Source organism: Eurosta solidaginis, chromosome 2 (assembly GCF_040869045.1).
Source record: "Eurosta solidaginis isolate ZX-2024a chromosome 2, ASM4086904v1, whole genome shotgun sequence".
Taxonomy (NCBI): Eukaryota; Metazoa; Arthropoda; class Insecta; order Diptera; family Tephritidae; genus Eurosta; species Eurosta solidaginis.
The window spans coordinates 115,603,774-115,623,284 of NC_090320.1; the positions used below are offsets into that span (position 1 = coordinate 115,603,774).

The following is a 19,511-nucleotide window of genomic DNA, read 5'->3' on the forward strand; positions in this document are numbered from 1 at the left end:
CACCGAACCGACGCGAGGGGCGCATCCGCACGACGCACAGTGTTTCGTGTAGAACAAGCTAGCTGGACAAAATTATTTTATGAGTTTTTCCGTTTCATATGCAGTCATTTATTACAACTACGTCATTTTTTCAGCCATATGTTCTTTTTTTTATTTTTTTCCAAAATTTTACTTCATATGTTCATATGCATACATTTGCTTATATCATATACAGTAACTCATGTGAATAATTGACATAGATCCAAAAAAAATTAAAGGACTTAAGAATATTACTTTATTGTACTTAAATTGAATGGACTACAAATCTCAATACTTTAAAAAATTCTAAAAATTCGGAAAAAAAATTAAAATTTTTTATGAAAATTCGTCGAATTTTTCAAACATTTTTTAAATATAATTTAGTTTTTGTTATAGATCGTGACAAATTTTCTTATGGGAAATTAGTTAAAATAAATTTTCGAAAGCGAAAATTGTAAGAATTGTCCAAAAGGGGTGTCTACTTATTTATGTGAGTGTCTGTACATATGTACATACATATTTTGTATTTATTTGATGAGTATTTATCCTGGCACTACAATTTTTACAAAATTATTTTATAGTACCAGTCAGGAATGTAAAAGTGAATTACAATAATAATAATAACAATGTAAATAATTAAATTAATTATGTGAAAATTACTTATTACAAAAACTTAAAAGTAAAATATGATACAAAGTGGAAAAGACAATAGATTTAAATTAAATAAAACCTGATCCAACAAAAAGTTATAGGGTAGGTTATCTTTTATAATTACCCTTCAAAAAACGCGAGTACTCCATAAATAGTGTAAGGAATACTCCTTTAGGAGTGTTCCAAAACTAATCTGTATTCATACAAAAAATGTGTTGCAATTAACATTGCGATGTGCTAGGAGAGGAGTAGGTGGTCCCACTCTCGCTTTGTTTGTGAGTATTACATATAATACATACGTGAGAGTACTTTCCAAAGTACTTTCACTGAAGTACTCCATGGAGCACCCACAGAGGATCATATGCCAAAGTACTAAAGAGGAATTGTGTCGGAAAGAATTATCGAAGTGAATTTAATTTATAATGAAAGTAAATGAAGAGGGGCAATACAACTTTTATATTTTATACTGCGAATATTCTTATGTTATTTAGCATTTGCGTGAATAAAGAAACTAATATTTCTCTATACATACTATAGTATGTATACATAAAACCAGTGCACGGTTGCATTTTATCAGAGTTGCCATAGTAAAATTTTATTATCAGTTATTTGCATGCAATATCTTACTTTTGGCAACTCTGTTCGATCGTCATCGTGTTGTGATCACAGTCGTTAAAAAACGAGCAATGATCGGCTTATGGTCCCCAAATGCATTGCAAAGGAGTATTGTTAGAGTACTCCAACATGAAGAAAATAAAACACCTAATCCAGCAATTTTTGCAGGGTATGTTATTATTCGCAATCAGCACTTTCATTCGATGAGTTACTTGTGGAATAGTCATGAGCATCAGCAACACTTATGTGAAAGCTTGAAACAACTGGGGTATTTATTGACTCCTCAACATTATCGGGGGACAGTAAATTTAAGACTTCTGAAGTCAGACTTTTAAATTTTTTCTTAGGTATCTCCCTAAAACTGTTAACTAAAGGATCCGATGTTATAAGCAACATATTCATAAGATCTCTATTCGTGGCTTCACGCGACTGCTTTTGTGTGTTATCATCCCTGAATTGTCTCAAATCTTTGTTACGGGCTTCCTGTGCTTCCTCAGAAAGTTGAACAATAGGTAAAACTGCTGATTTTATAATACCAGTACTATGCACTAAGATTTTATGAACTGTAACTGGCATATTAAACCATGGATAGAGATCTATGTATAGTTTTTTAGTCTCGACCGCAAATGTTTCAAATCTTTAGATATTTATGATGCTAATGCGCGAAGGAGAGTGTCGAATCTTTTGATGAGCGTAACATCCAATTCCGTAATCTCAGCACTAGCCTCAGAATTTTCGAAAAACCTACGAGCAGTGTTGCCGTCATTGGTATTACCGAAACCTGGTTTTGGTTTATCTATTATCAATCCAAGTTGTGCAGTATTTATATTACATTCAGTTATTGGCGTAGATGCTACCAAAGGGGGTTGTTATGTCTAGCATTCCTGTGTGGTTATACCTGCATTAGGATTGCTTTGTATGTACCCGTTTTTATGCCTTGGTGACTGGTGTGGTAGGTTGTGGCAGGTTGAAGTCAGTGATCTTCGCCTTTTGGCTTTTGGTGTGCTCTTGTCGACCTTGCGCGATTATTTTTGTGTGTTTTATGGCTACGTGTTTGTTCCCTGTACCTGGGAATTGGTTTTTCCGTTTGTAGATCAGCTTTAAAGGTTCAAATATCTCCTCGGAGCTGGTACGTATATACATCCTATTTTATATGTAGAGTTAACTAAATCTACAAAAAAAAAATTAAAAATAGATGTGCAAAGAATTCGCAATGGTTTTTTCTTTCGACTATTAGAGAATACTTGCGACTATAACATATGTAAAATTTAGGCCGGATGTCCGCGGACGTATGTAAATTTTTTGTCCCTAAATTTAAAAATATAGAGAAAAAATACCCTTTCTTCTTAATAACGGAATGTTAAATATATTGAAAATACTCTAATTGCGAAAGAATTACTATTAAAAAATTTTAATTACCTTCGAGCTTAGAATCCGTCAAAAAAATTATATAAAAGTGTTCACTTAAAGGAAATATGAAGCTTAATATTCAACAAGAATTTTGCAAATTAACCAATGCATTTTACGGCCACTCCTGCCTTCTTACTTCAATTACTCAATATATATGGGGAAAAATATTAAAAAAAAAAGCAAAAATCCCGTTATTTTGTTTGTTTTCTTTCATTTCTCAGTACACTTTTCTTGGAATAAGAACTTTGTTTTTGTCCAGCTAGCTTGTTCTACACGGAACACTGTGCGACGCACGGATTTGCTTTTGCCGAGTTGTTGATAAGTGGAGGTTTTTTAAGCGTTGAGATTTAAACTGCCCAGCTACAGAATAAAAATCATCAGCTGAGTATACATAACAGTTAGAAATTATACATTTACTACATTGCTAAGTGAACATTTTTAGTACGTAAAATTTTTATTTTTATTTGTTTTTTGTTACGAGTTAAGATAGGATCGGGCAGTTTTCTTTATGGTAAAAAGTGAATCCGTTTTATCAAATGAATTAGAATGAGTGTTAAAATAATGCCACAAACACCGAAAAGGTACATTTAATTCGAAATTATGTAACAGTCGATTTAGTGAGTCATATAAGACTCATATGAGTAGAATGAAAAAAATTTTGTTCGAACCAGCGATCTGGCAAAGCCCTGAGTAAAGTTAAAATAATTGCGAATATCGCAACTGAATTGTCATTTACCGGAAATCAACTGTATTGTGGTAAAGCATTTCCGAGATCAGAGGGTATAAATACAGCTGAGTTGACTAGTATTCCTTCTTTTAACATTGGACTCCATAAGGAATTAGCTGATCACCTCTAGCAACAAGTCACTGGTAAGTGAAAGAGAAACATTTTTTTGATGCTTTTGTCTTCCTACTTCTGGTATAAGACTTAACGTCTTTGATTCGAAATTTGTCTATAGGAAATTCGGAGAACGGGAAAAAAGTGGTGAAAAGGGATAAGCCAAAATCAACGAATTAAGGTACAGGTGACACGGATGATTTATTGCACTAGGAACGCAAAAAGCAGCTGCTATAGTATTGCCGATCACCAATATGCCAACCAAAGAATGGACGTCCCAAACGTCGACCATTTTGAACATCCATGTCGATGGCACTACGCTACCGACTGTCCTACACCCCAAAATCTTGGGTTAGACGTTTGATCAAGATCAACATTTTTAAGAGCACGCAGCCGCAATTGTTCCGAAAATCCAGAGCCGTAAAAAAACCCTCAAATCCCTTGCTGGCAGTACTTGGGAAAAAGACAAAGAAACGCTCATTACCACATACAAAGCAATTGACCAGCCGTTTGCGTGCTACGCGTCCCCTATATGGTCGCCAAGCCTAAAAACTACCCACTGGGGAAAAGCTACAGGCCTGTCAAAATACTGCGCCCAGAACCGCCACGGGCTGTCTTCTAATGTTCCCAGAACACCATCTACATAACGAGGCGAGAATACTCCCCATCAGGGAGAGAAATGAGATGCTAACCAAACAGTTTCTGTTGAATACCCAGAAACCTGGGCATCCCAACAGACATCTGATTGATGAGCCAACACCGTCTTGGGACTTAAAGAGGTATCTCCGTAAGCATTTTGAGGAAATACGGCACCTGAGAACTCAGCTGTATGAAGCAAAAAATTAAAAGCAAGTCCTTGGTGAACTAACTACACAAACAGGCGTCGGACTTTTATGCCGGGAATTGCCCGGTGAATCCAGTACTTAGGGAACAGTACCCAAAACTTGCGGAAGAGGAACGCATACTCCCCAGGGAAACGCAAGTCACTCTGGCTCAACTTCGTTCTGGATACTGTAACAGGTTAAACTTTTACATATCCAAAATCAACCCCGACATACAAAATGTATGCCCCGCTTGCAATGTGTCCCCACATGACACCAACCATCTCTTTAATTGTAATGTGGAACAAACGCCTCTAACAACCCTTTCATTATGGTCCACCCCTGTCGAAACAGCAAGTTTCCTTGGACTCCCGTTAGAGGATATTGATAACAATTTGTGAACGGTCGCAGCTATTAGGTGGGGCGAAACATTGCTACAACAACAGTAACCCAGAACAGGGTACATACATAGGTTCCCCCCATATATGTAAATACGAAATGTACTTAAAGAGGTTGTGTAGCATTATGCGTCATGCTCACCTATGCAATACAATTGCGGCGTTACGCATCATGAACTTCTATGCCAATGCCTTTTTGTGAACCGACCACACGCAGTCATAGCATAATCATATTACAATATTATGGGACATAAATTACATTGACCTAACACAGCGGTAAGCGAACATCAATGGAATGCCGAATATGAAACCCTTGTCAGTTCACACCTTACTATTTTTGCTCAGTCACTCACCCCGGTCAATACACTTGCCGATCGTCAATGCTAGTTTGTCACCAAAATATTTACATACAACTAATTTACATTGCTTACTTTGTTAATGTGAATTACCCAAATATTCACATACAAACATTTTACATGGTTCATATAAATATTAATCTGCTGACTTTGCATACCATTAATACAAATCTACACATATTCATATTATTAATACAAATCTACATATATGCATCATACAAATCTATATATATGCATACCATTAGTACAAATCTGCATATATACAAATCTACATATTTTTAGTTCGTAAGTATTAGAATAATTATGAATGTATAGGTTAAGAAATTATGTATAAAAGGGAAAGAATTTCTTTTAATAAAGACAATTACTATCTGACACCCAAAGCGAGCAAATATTTTATTTACATTCATGGCGATCCTGCCAAACTAGATTAAACTTCGCAAAACTGCTAAACAATCCAGTTGCAGGAAAATCCTGCCAGCATGACCAGAAATTGGCAAAACTGCTAAAGATCTTGCTGGAGGAAAAGATCCTGACAGATCTGGCTAAAGATATGAAAGGTCCTGCCAAGTTTAAAAAAATAGAAAATCTACTAAACGTACTTCCACAATATCGAGATATGTGCTTGAAGAAAAAACCGCTTGGAAAATATACTACTTAATAAATAAATATCGTCGTGAACGGACGTGTTTTTGCCGTGCTCCGAGTTTTTCTTAACTTTAAATTTCAAATTTAAATTTAAACTTGTGCTTTTATTTTTATTTAATGGCGCATAACAATTAAAATTGTATAAGTGACATTGATTTTGTTAGATTTTTTCCTGTGCTTTCATATTTTAACATTTGAATTATTATGCCTTGTTTATGTGGTCATAGAGTTGATCGCGCACAAACTTCAGTGCAATGTGAAAAATGCCGAGAAATTTATCACATGACTTGTGTTGTTGGTAATTTTCCTGCCGAACCCAGCCATATAAATACTGCTGAAAATATTTACATTTTTGGTTTGTGTGCTCCCGCTCAACAAGACGATTCTATGTCTTCGCATAATTCTTCGTTACTACAACAACAAGCCATACAAGTACAAATGCAAATTCCGCGCAGTGATAATGATAATTTTGCGGAATTGAAAATAGTTAACACTTCTTTCTGCTGTGACTGCTTTGCACGAAGATAATGAGTGCTTACGTCAACAAACTGATTCTCTTCAAACTGAAGTTCGTGACTTGCATTGTAAGCTCAACGAAAATAACTCAATTTTATCTAATCTGCTCACACAATTTGAAAAATTCACCAATAACAATAACAACTCTGCTAAATCAATGCAGCCAGCTTCTTCGTGTGTACCAATGGGTGCTTTTGGCTCTGTTGACGTAGTTGCTAATGCTGATATAATATCAGCTGCTACTGCTGCTCATCCACCACCTAATGATGCTGCTGCTAACATCTCCACTGTGACGCCAACTCCTAACGCCGCTGCTTTGCAAATTTCTTCGCCTACATCGGGTACTGTTGACAATTCTCCTGCAGTTGTTGGTAACCAAAACGAATGGAGAACAGGCAAAATAAAAAAAAAATACAAACGAAGAAATAAAAATAAACCTCAAAACAACAAAGAAAGTGGTTCTAGCAATGCGAGTGCTGAAGCAGGTACAAGTTCAATGCCGGATAGTGCTCAAAGCAACAATAATGTTGCCATAGCAAATAACAACATTAGACCCACCCCCAATAATGGTAAACGAAATAATTTGCGTTTACTAGCGCAACCTTTAGTTGTTGGGTCGGCCATTAATGGGGATTTAAGTGCTGTTGCGAAAAGGAAGTGGTTGCATCTCTCGCCCATATCTGCCTCGGTTACATCCGAAAAATTGAAATCGCACATTTCTCAACATACCGGTATAGATGAAAACTCGATCGTTTGTGTTCCGTTGGTAAAGTCTGGCATGGATCCAAAATCTCTGCGGTATATTAATTTTAAGCTGGGTGTTGAGGCCAGCTCACTTCCAAAGCTATTGGTGCCAGAGTTATGGTCTTCAAATATAGCTGTGCGTCCATTTCATTTTCATTCAAAAAACCACGACGTCCAACCGATATCCAATGGCAAATGGTTGGGTCAGACGGAGCAAAGAACCGATTAAAAATTTATATGCAAAACATGGCTGGCATTAGAACCAAATCTCAGCATTTGCGGTTATTCAGTTCCCACCAGGATTATTATGTCTTTGTTATCGTCGAGACATGATTGAATGATAAATTTCATAGCGCGGAGTACTTTGACCCCATGTTATATAACGTCTTTCGCAAGGACATAAATGCTAACATCACAGGATGTGCTAGAGGTGGTGGAGCTCTCATCGCAGTGCATTGCAAACATCGCGATTCAGAGGTTGCACTTAATAATAGCAACGAGCTGCTTGATCAAGTCTGTGTTCAAATCCGAGGCACCTCAGACTCAATATTTCTGTGTGGATCTTATATTCCGCCCAACAGTAGCCATAACCTATACACAGCGCATGTTGACAATATTGTTTCCTTAGCTCTGAACAAAATTGGTGGCGATCATCTCTGCGTGCTAGGGAATTTCAACCTTCCTAACATAAATTGGTCTCAAGATACTTCCAGTTCTTCATTAATAGCGGGTGATGTTATCAGCCTGAATGAAATATATGTGACTGATAGCTTTTTAAGCATTGATTTAAGGCAAATTAATTGTTATCCAAATCTACTTGGTCGTACCTTAGATTTGGTATTTTTGAGTAATAATTTAAATTTCACATTGCTTAAATGCGACTCACCTATTACAAAGTCTGACATGCATCATGTACCGTTAGTCATAACTTTTGAATTTTATAGATTTGCCAAAGTCAGTAATGATAAATCCAATTTTTCTTTTAATTTTAAGCGATGCAACTTTTTTGACCTGAACAATCTATTTCTGGAAATTTATTGGGATAGCCTGTTTCAAAACTTAGACACTAACAGTTCTTTCGAGATATTTAAAACTACTTGGTAACGAACAATAAACACAATACTTAGCCCGTGTGCTAATTTCCAGCAACCGATTTCACTAAGTCCGTTTAAAATAAAACTCTTTGTATTTTCTGCTGATTTTAAACTCTTTATTGATTTACCGACGGTAATATCGCGTCGGTATGCATATGAGCGCAAAAATTGACTGACTTTACTTTAATATTTAAATTGCCAAAAAGGTGTCTATTTACTTATTAAATAAATTACATAGGTAAAGAGTTTAACAAAGGAAATTAGAAAACAATGAAATCAAGAAAAAAATAAAATAATAGAAAATATTGGAACCAATAAGTGGACTCTAACAATTGACTGCGTAGCGGTAGAATCGTATGATGCTGCTGACATTGAACTTGCATTCGCTTTGTATGTACATAGGGATATGCATACATATGTAAATATGTATGTACGCTTGTTATTAGGCAAACGCATGCTAGTGAGTGCTCAACAGCTTTAGTAGGCTATGCAGTTATTATGTATGAAATATGATGTTATGTTGAAGGAGTTGAATGACTTCCGGCGTATGACGATATCGCAGAGGTTCGCAAGTAGTTATTACGATGGAACAAAGTAGTCTGCGTTCCCAAACATACGGCCACCCCTGAACGACGCGTTCAGAAAGGCAATGTCGCTACCTTTGAAATTTGACGCTTGTATTCTCCTTTGCTCGTTTTTATGGTAACCACACGTACTAGATCATCATCTCCTTTGTGCACTTCGACGACACGTCCTAAAATCCACTTTGATGGTGGGAGATTAGGTTCTTTCAATACGACCAGTTTGCCGATTTCAAGATTAGTAATGGACTGTTGCCATTTATTCGTCTGTTGTAAAGAGGTTAAGTACTCAGTATGCCAGCGTTTCCAAAAGCGTTGAACCATAGCCTGCAGATGGCGCCAATGTTGTTTTAAGTTAAAATTTGTAGTTAAAGCAGATGTCTCAGGCATACATGTATACGGTTCGCCAATTAAAAAATGTGCCGGAGTAAGGGGATCGAGATCTGTATCAGAAATGCTGCACAGAGGTCGTGAATTTAAAGTAGCTTCGATTTGACATAGTACCGTGCTGTATTCTTCGAATGTAAGTAGGCTGTCTCTAATCACTCTTCTCAAATGTAATTTTATAGATCGTACTCCAGTTTCCCACAATCCTCCAAAATGTGGTGCTGAGGGTGGAATGAAATGCCAATTAACGCCTTCGTTTCCTATGGATTGAGCCACCTCTGCCCGATCTTCCTGAAATATTGAGAGCCGTTGAAGTTCGTGTAAAGCTCGTTTCGCACCGTGGAAGGTGGTACCATTATCGGAATAAAGGTCACTGGGCTTTCCTCGGCGTGCAATAAATCTGCGAAAAGAAGCTAAAAAAGCATCAGCGGTTCAATCACTCACCAATTCGATGTTTAGGGCTTTAGTAGACAGACAGACGAATATAGCAAACCAAGCTTTACCAATTTTTGGATTTCGCGTTTTTTGAATAATTTATGCGTACAGGGCCAGCGTAGTCAATTCCGCAATGTAGAAAACACTGACGGGGCTGAACTCTTGCTGATGGCAGATTACCCATAAGTTGAGTGCTGGTTGCTCTTCTTTGCAAGAAAGATGTTTTGCAACCAAATATGACCTTCCTTACTAAGTTTCTGCAGCCCAAAATCCAAAATTGTTGACGAACAATAGCGAACGTCGCTTCGACACCTGCGTGCATATTGATTTCGTGCGTATGTCTTACGATGAGTAGCGAAATTTTGGCGTCTTTAGGTAGTATAATCGGATACTTTATATTGTAATTTATATCTGCATGTTTTATGCGACCACCAACCCGAAGTACACCTGATTCGTCTATGAATGGTGAATACCGGATCAGCGTAGATTTGCAATGTAGTTGTTGTAAATTTTGTAATTGATCAATGTCTTTAAAGAATGCATGAGCTTGCGCGCCTTTTAGTAATTGGATTCTAGCTTGTTGGAGCTCGTATGTAGATAAAAACGAGTCACTGTAACCCTCTCGACGACGGCGTGCTTGTTGATAAATCTTATGCAATATGCGACTATACGTGTCAATCGCCACCAAGAAGATATTTTTGAGCTTAGCAAGAACAGCGGATTATCAATTTCGTTGGCACATAATACTATCGCCGCCTTATGATTTTCCTCTACGAGTACCAACGGGTTGGATGACGATATATTGAATTTAGTGTTAGAAGGCCACGATGGTTCAGGGAGTGCTAACCAGCTGGGCCCTGACCACCAAAGCGTATGCTCAATTAGTTCTGTAGGTAGAATACCACGAGAGGCACAGTCAGCAGGGTTGTCTTCGGATCGAACATGTCTCCATTGGCTTCGAGGAATTACGTCTAAAATTTCTGCGGTTCTGTTGCTAACAAACATAGCCCATTTCCTCGGTGGAGCGGAAAGCCAATGAAGAACTATCTCCGAATCCGTCCAACAAACAATATTTGAGATTGTTAAAGTTAACGACTCCTTGACGAGAGTGATCAGCTTCGTTAGCAACAATGCGGCGTTCAATTCAAGCCTTGGAACCGATATTGGTTTCAGCGGCGCCACACGCGTTTTTGCTGCTATCAATTTTATAGCGTAGGAGCCTTCAGTGTGCACGCGACAGTATACAACAGCCGCGCATGCCACGGTTGATGCATCTGAAAATCCAAGAAGTTCCACAGGCTTTGAAGGATATGAAATGTATCTGTAATTGTTTTAAATGATGGAGCTCCCCCATATAATTGCACCATCGTTTGCATAAGGCCTCCGGTAGTGGGTCATCCCAATCAAGGCCGTAGCACCAGGACTCCTGGAATAAAACTTTAAAAAGAACTACAATAGGTGCAACCATACCTAATGGATCGTAAATCTTCGAAGTTTCTGAGAACACCATTCGCTTCGTAGGTTTCGGCTCAATTACAGGATCACCAATATTCAAAAATAGCTCATCGCTAGACGGATTCCAATGTAGCCCCAGAATTTTTACAGATGTTTCAGATGTTTGAGAGTGTATGGCAATTGGAATAAATTCGCAGATTGCTTTTGGTAACGTTTCAAGCAGATGCCAACAATTTGAGCTCCACTTTCTCAAGTTGAAATTAGCTTTTGATAAGAGTTCTATAAGTTCGTTCTTCAGAGCTATCAGATCTTCGACGGTGTCGCATCCAGTGGGTATGTCATCTACGTATGCATCGTGTTCAAGAACGCCTGAAGCATTGGGATATTCTGCTTTGTAGTCTTCCGCAATTTGTTTTAAAACTCTCACCGCCAGAAAAGGAGACGGCGCAAGCCCATAAGTAACAGTTAGCAATCGGTAATGTTGAAGTTTAGCTGTTTGTTCATGCCTCAGTACACTGCGTTGATAATCAGTTTGTTCTGGATGCACCCTTTTGACACGGAACATTTTCTCAATATTGGTTGCGAACACATATCGATGCTGGCGGAAACGTAAAAAGACACCAAACAAATCGCGTTGAATCGGTGGACCAATTTGTAACCGATCATTCAATGAATACCCAGAGAAATCTTTAAGCGAACCATCAAAAACTACCCGGCATTTGGTTGTTGAACTGTCAGCCTTAATTACGGGGTGATGTGCTAAATAAAAACGTTTTGAAGTACTCACATTAATCTGCTGCTCTGGAATCAATTCCATGTGTCCCAACTCAAGATATTCATTGAGAAATGCTGTGTATTGTTGTTTTAGCGCAAGTTGACGTTGCAGTTTGGCATCCATACTATTAAGGCGTGAAATAGCTTGCGGCAAAGTGTCATCGATGGGTTTGATATCGGCTTTAAATTGATATTTGACCACATATGTCCCATTCTCAGCTCGTTGCACTGTTGAAGAAAAATACTTTTCTACCGGATCGTGATCGGTGATTTTACTCTTCGATGATTGTAAACTATCCATTTCTAAAAGTGAACCAGGTAATCTACATCTTCCAACGCGTGATTTACTGACACCTGACTTGGACACACTGCCAGTGATTACCCAACCGAATGAACTATTTAAAGCAGTCAAAGTTTGATTCTTTAATTGTATCTTTTCACCCGTTAAAATCTTCCAAAGTTGATCAGAACCAAGAATCATGTCGATTGGACCAGGAATTCCGAAAGTTGGATCTGCTAATGATAATTGATTTATTTGTTTACGGGTTTGCTCGCATAAATGAATTGATTGAAGTGGTAGTATTTAAGTCAGCTTCTGAAGAATAAGCGCTTCAACATCAACATTATTTTTATTATTTGCAGAGAGTAGTGTAAGAACTACACGACCTCCAGTATTGCCGACGCTTTTCGACGATAGCCCTACAATTGGAACACGAGCATGTTTGCGCTCTACGCCTACCAACTGAACAAATGCTTCTGTAGCGAATGAAGCTGTTGACCCAGTGTCAATCAGCATTCGACAATTTACCACAGTGCCCCATTTATCACTCACCCTAGCAAGAATGGTAGGTAAAATTGTTTGCGACGAGATTTTGACCTTTTTAATTGTATGATTACTCACAATAGGTTGAACTGAACTATTTTTGCTACTTGTTGCATTTTCAACATTGGCTACACTTTGTCTTTCTAAATCTATGGACTTGGAATTATTTTCAAAATGTAATAAAGTATGATGGGCGGAAGAACAAACACGGCATTTCACAGAGCTCAAACACTTGTTAAACTGGTGGGAGCTACCTAGGCAATTAAAGCACAATTTCTTATTTTTCACAGTCACTCGTCTGGCATTAACATCAAGTGCTTTAAACTTAGGGCAATGAGTTAGGGTGTGTACATCTGTGCATTGCATTACACACTGATTATTGTGCTTCACTTTTGATGAATTTGCAAAATGTGCTACGGCAGCCCGCCGACCTGTTGAATGAGTACTAGGTTGGCATGATTCCAGGGAATCACATCGGCGAACTAAAAATTGCAGCAACCCTTCAACTGTCCGTTCCGTTATAGCGTCGCTGGATTCTGCCCAATCCTTCTTTGTTTCGTCATCCACCTTGCCCAAAAGTATGCGGATAAGCCATGGATCACGTTGGTTGGAGTTGAGAGCATTAAGTCCTCGAATGACTTCATCTGCTCCGTCAGTTATTTTCCGCAAAGAATTTGCATTTGCCGTGTGGCAAGTAGGAAGAGATAAAAAGGATTGAATAAACGATCGTACGATAAGCGGTTTACGATCATACCGCTGTGTCGGGTGATCCCATGCCTCCAAATAATTTTCATCTGTCAGCGCCAAATGCTTCACCAGCTGCAAGGCATCTCCCGCTAGGTAGGACTTCAAATAATGAAATTTTTGTGTCGGTGTTAGATTATTCTTTTGATCGATGACACCCGTAAATAAATCCCTGGACGAGGGCCAATCTTGATAACTACCGGAGAACGTTGGTACTTGGATTTTTGGTAAGTGGATATTCGAAATATTTTGTGTTTCATTTAAGCGTTGGAGGAAAGCAGCTTGTTGAACATCCAACTTGTTGATCAAATCTTCATTCGACGCACATGGTAGGTCTCGAGTCTTGCCTTTCAGTGCGATAGACAGCAATGCATGAGCCGTAAAATACTTATCCTCGTAGTCCAGTATGTCGTCTACTGGATCTACGAACCCTTCTGGATCCTCGTACTCGTAGAGCTGCTTGCTCAATTCAGACAACTCACTAAAACTTAGCTCTAGCTTTTGTAAGCGATTTGCCAAGAGCTCCGCGTTGACTGTCTCCTCAATATTTTGAGCTGCATCATATGCACGGGATATGGTTGCCTTAGCCCAATCACGCCTTCTCGTCAAAACATTAATTTTGTTAATTTAAATTTAAATATTTTATAAAAATGTCAAGTAGGTATTTCACTATTTGCAGTTAGTTATTTTTTCTCTCTAAAAATGAGCTATGAATTATTGTTGTACTATTTTATCTCCATAGATAAGACTTTTTCCCCACTTTCACAATTTAAAGCAGTTAGCTTTTTTGTATTTATTTTACAAGGTTTCAAATGATTTTGCTTTTTTGCAAATGAACGACGTATTCACAAATTAAATGTAAACTTTTTCTCAAATAAAAACACAGCTTTTGTATTTGTTTTATGATTTAGATATAAGAAAGTATCGCCACTTTCACAGTTTAGTTTTTAGATAATTTGTTCCAAAATGAAATGTTTAATTTTTTCCTCAAATATACTATATCTGTAGTTTTTTGAAATAACCGATTAAGCTTGTCTTGATTCGATTCACAAGCTTTTAAAAAATGATGATTTGCAAATGAAATATTAAAGTTTTTTGTTATCTTTATCGTTCGCACTTGACTGATTGCCACGCGAATCAGTTTTCAAATATCGTTATTAGAGACCGGAACCCGCTTGATCCGGCTCGTAGGGACCAAATTTTCTATGGTAACGAACAATAAACACAATACTTAGCCCGTGTGCTAATTTCCAGCAACCGATTTCACCAAGTCCGTTTAAAATAAAACTCTTAGTATTTTCTGCTGATTTTAAACTCTTTATTGATTTACCGACGGTAATATCGCGTCGGTATGCATATGAGCGCAAAATTGACTGACTTTACTTTAATATTTAAATTGCCAAAAAGGTGTCTATTTACTTATTAAATAAATTACATAGGTAAAGAGTTTAACAAAGGAAATTAGAAAACAATGAAATAAAGAAAAAAATAAAATAATAGAAAAAATTGGAACCAATAAGTGGACTGTAACAATTGACTGCGTAGCGGTAGAATCGTATGATGCTGCTGGCATTGAACTTGCATTCGCTTTGTATGTACATAGGGATAGGCATACATATGTAAATATGTATGTACGCTTGTTATTAGGCAAACGCATGCTAGTGAGCGCTTAACAGCTTTAGTAGGCTATGCAGTTATTATGTATTAAATATGATGTTATGTTGAAGGAGTTGAATGACTTCCGGCGTATGACGATATCGCAGAGGTTCCCAAGTAGTTATTACGATGGAACAAAGTAGTCTGCGGTTCACAAACACTACTGTTGCGGACATCTGCAAACGGTCTATTCCTTTGGTTTCAAAAAAGAAGTATAAAGTTCCTTGGCATAACGCAGCCTTGATGAAATTTCGAAATTTGAGGAATAAATTTTTTCGCAAAATCAAAAATAGTAAAAATATTATGTTCTTCGCTAAGTATAAAGAGTTTGAAGGGAAGTTCACGTGCCTGGATAAATTTATGCACAGAAATTACATTTTAAATTTTGAAGAAAACTTAAAAACAAATCCAAAATCGTTTTGGAATTTTGTTAACTCGAAAAAATCTGTGTCGAATATTCCCTCCTCTCTCTTCCTTGGCGATAAAGCTGTTGATACTCCAGCTGATGCGGCAAATCTGTTCGCTGAGTTTTTCATGGCCAACTTCGCGTCGGACCCTGATAATAGTGATGACATTAGTTTCAACATAGAACAATCGATACATTTTGGAAATCTTGCACTGTCTTTTGATGATGATGTTTGTGGCATCTCTCGACTTAAACAGTCATCAAATACCGATGTTGATGGTCTGTCAGCAATTTTATTTAAGCAGTGCGAAGCTCTTGTTTATTCCCTTTTATTAATATTTAGTAGTTCCCTTCCCTCGGGTACTTTCATTGACGCGTGGAAACTCGCTTTTATTACACCTATTTTTAAGAGTGACAATAAAAATGATATTAGCAACTACAGACCCATTTCAAAACTTTCCGCCACGTCAGAGCTTTTTGAATGCATAATCCAAGAATAATTACTTTTTTTCGTTAAGAATATTGTATGTCCAGAAAAACATGGCTTTCTTCCCGGACGCTCAACTAACTTAGCTATTTTTTCTGATGACTGCATCGCAGCTTTTCATTCCGGGTGTCAGGTTGACGCAGTATATACGGACTTTTCTAAAGCTTTTGATCGGGTTTCTCATGTAGTCCTGGTTAAGAAGCTGGCGTGTATGGGTCTCCACTCAGTGTTTCTAAAATGGATTGAATCATACCTACAAAACCGCAGTTGTAGGGTTGTTGTGGACAATGTGAGGTCTTCGCCTTTCGTTGCCTGTTCTGGTGTCCCACAAGGAAGCATCCTAGGACCACTTTTCTTCATATTGTTCATTAATGACATTCGCTCTTGCTTCTCTGCAGTTAGATTTCTACTATATGCGGATGATTTAAAAATCTATTCACTTATTCACAGTCAGCATGACTCTGAATTGCTGCAATTAGATTTGGATAATTTAAGTACATGGTGTAATAGCAATCGGTTAACTCTTAAATTAAAAAAATGTTTTCATATAACTTTTTCAAAACGCGTTAATGTCATTGATACCTCTTTACCTAACTCGCCCCTTATAAGGGTTAGTGAAATAAAAGATTTGGGAGTAACTTTTGACTCCAAATTTACTTTCGCAAACCATATTAACCGTTGCATCTCGAAATCGTATGCCATGCTTGCATTTCTTAGGCGTCATAGCTCGGAATTCACTGACCCTTACACGCTAAAGCTTTTGTATACAGCGTTTGTTCGCTCTAAACTTGAGTATGCCTGTTTAATTTGGTCGCCGTATTATCAGTGCCGCATTGCAAGAATTGAGCGGATCCAGAAAGTATTATTATATTTTGCTTTGCGCAGCTTACGCTTCTCTGAACCCATTCCGACTTATGAAGCTAGATGCGTATTGATTAATTTAAAGTCACTGCAGAACAGGAGACTAATTTTGTCGCTGTCGTTTATTTTTGAAGTTTTTCGCGGTGCGGCTGACTGCCCAATGCTCCTTGAGAGGATTTTTATAAACATTCCTGCCAGAGCGCTTAGGTACTCTGAATTCTTCAATGTTCGTCTTCTAAAGCTCTTTATGCAATCAATGCTCCAATTACTAGAACCTTGATTGAGTTTAATAGAATTTTAGATTATTTGGAAATAGATTTTTCTTGCTCAAAAGTGCGCTTTTTAGTACAATAAACCCTTTTTATAAGTAAGGCATTTATTTATACTAGTAATTTGCTTACTGTTACCACATATTTCTACTTAGCCTGTAAGATTTTTATTTTATTTTGCTTAATAAATAAATACTAAATAAAATAAAAAAAAAATAAAAATACTAAAAAACAAACCCACCTTAAAAGGCAATTATTATTATGTTAGTAAAGCTGTGGCAAAAAGTATCATGGACAAAACGAAGGAGTAATTGACGGGTGCTCGAATGAACAAATATCACAATTGAAGGGAATGCCGGCGAGCATAAAGAAGTGTAATATAAATCGGCAACAATGCAACTAATATTATATGACAGGACATAATGGGCAATGCGACTGGCTGTGGATATTAAGTATATTTAAATAATTTAAAACCTAGAATAACTTGAGCGGCCCTGTGACGCTTAACCATTGGCAAAAATTATATTTTTGCCTAGGATTTTTTTTTTTGTACAATAGGAGATATTAAAAACAAAAAAAATATATATATGTAAAGATTTAAAGAAAAAAAAAGAATCTTTTTAAACAATGTTAAAAATTAAAGAATTGTTTAAGTAAATTGGAATGCCACCTAAATACTGGGAACACCCCATTGCATGGGAAGATAAGGTAATTATAGATAAAGGAAAGGTAGACTACGAAAAACAACTGAAATGGTTAAAATCATTTTGGAAGACAATAGGAATGACTAGGGAACCTACAATAAAAGGTGTTAAAAACCCTACAACAAGGGAAGAAGAAACAGCTAGGATGCTACGAATGGTCTTCCCAAACGGAAAATAAATTTGTAAAAATACAAAATTATAAATTTTAGAATTAAAGCGTATTAAGTTATATGATGGTTGATAAATAAATGAATAAAAAAAATTACAAATTTTCGTTAATAATTTTTAAACATGGCATGGCGGAAAACCATATTAAATGGTATACTAATAGGTATCGCAGGATACGAAGCTGGTAAGGAAAATAGCGAAAACAACCTTGAAAATAAATTGGTCAAGCATGAACCAAAAGCGAGTATAGAAAGTAAAGAAGAAATTTCTGATAAATAGTTAACTATTTTTGTTTGTGTAGCTACATTTTTTATTGTCGCAATTACAATTTTAATAAAAAATTACATAAAAACAAATTGAGACAATTAAATAATGTACAAAGAGTTTAAATAAATAAAATGTAAGGCGCGATAACCTCCGAAGAGATCTAAGGCCGAGCTTCTCTTCCAATTTGCGTCGTGCTCCTCTTGATTTTTCCCTACAAATTGGCCGGACGGGACCTACATGTTTTATGCCGACTCCGAACGGCATCTGCAAGGCAGATGAGTTTTCACTGAGAGCTTTTCATGGCAGGAACAAAGAGTTTAAAGGAAATTTCAAATAGAGATGAATACATGGCAAGAAATCCATGATAAATTAACAGAAGAAAAATTAAAAGCCGATAAATCATACAAGAGCATAAACAAGAATATTACCATAAAAACAGAAACAATAGCAAAACATTTAAATATAATATTAGAAGCTCTAAATGTTGTAAAAGAATTGCTCAGTAAAGTAAATCACATACTTACTAACGATCACCAAAAAGAAGCTCACCAAATTGTTTCAACAGTAAGGGATAAATTAGTATCTTCATTAGCAAGATATAACATTGAAATTCCCATACCAACTATGATAGAAGAAAATCTCCAAATTGACTTTATCTCCGTTCTAACCGAACCGTCAAGAAATCGTACCCCTTCCCCTCCTTTGAGTCAAACTCATCAGGGGAAGAACATAAACCACTGCATACACCACTCATAAAAGTTACAATGGCACAAACAGTAGTAGAATTTATCAAAACTGCCTCATCAGTGCTGCCAGAATTTGATGGCAAGCCTGAAAATTTGCATAGTTTCTTAGATGCCCTTGATATCTTAGACCAAATCAAGGATACTCATGAAGCCCTAGCGATAACCATGATAAATACCAAGCTAAAAGGCACTGCAAGAAATTTTATTAGCAACGAGACTACTATTGAGCAAATTAAACAGAAATTAAGAACAGCAATAAAAGGCGAATCAGTAGAGGTTTTGACAGCAAAACTACTAAATATCCAACAGTGCAGCAAAACTGCAAACCAGTACACTGCAGAATAAGAAAAGATAACTAGGTCATTGGAAGGAGCTTATATCTCGGACGGATTAAGCCCAGACTTTGAAACGAGATAAGCTACCCAAGCAGCAGTCAAAGCTATGTGTAAGAACTGCCCAAACGAAAAAGTGAAAATGATTATGCAGGCGGGCACGTTCACAACAATGAACGACGCAATCTCAAAGTTCACAAACAGCTGCACGGAAATCACAGGCAGCTCGAGCACAATTCTATACGTCAACAAAACCAATACCGAAGTAGTTTCCGTGGAGGTTACGAAGTTAACAGCTATGGAGGTT

At 37.1% G+C, this 19,511-nt stretch overlaps 2 protein-coding genes across 9 annotated transcripts in view; one reads left to right on the forward strand and one right to left on the reverse strand.

Moving 5' to 3' along the window:
- LOC137240174 (uncharacterized) overlaps window positions 1–14,825 on the reverse strand; it is a 479,876-nt gene extending 465,051 nt beyond the window's left edge. For 6 of the 7 annotated variants that reach the window (XM_067766108.1, XM_067766104.1, XM_067766105.1 and 3 more), the window contains exon 1: window positions 7,902–14,825. In XM_067766108.1, coding sequence (XP_067622209.1) covers window positions 10,735–12,222 — 1,488 coding nt within the window. In that variant the 5' untranslated portion in view covers window positions 12,223–14,825 and the 3' untranslated portion in view covers window positions 7,902–10,734. The remainder of the gene's footprint in view (window positions 1–7,901) is intronic. The other variant, XM_067766107.1, reaches the window with a different exon arrangement.
- LOC137240171 (uncharacterized) overlaps window positions 1–19,511 on the forward strand; it is a 1,093,642-nt gene that overhangs the window by 188,852 nt on the left and 885,279 nt on the right. The gene's annotated exons all lie outside the window — the stretch shown is intronic.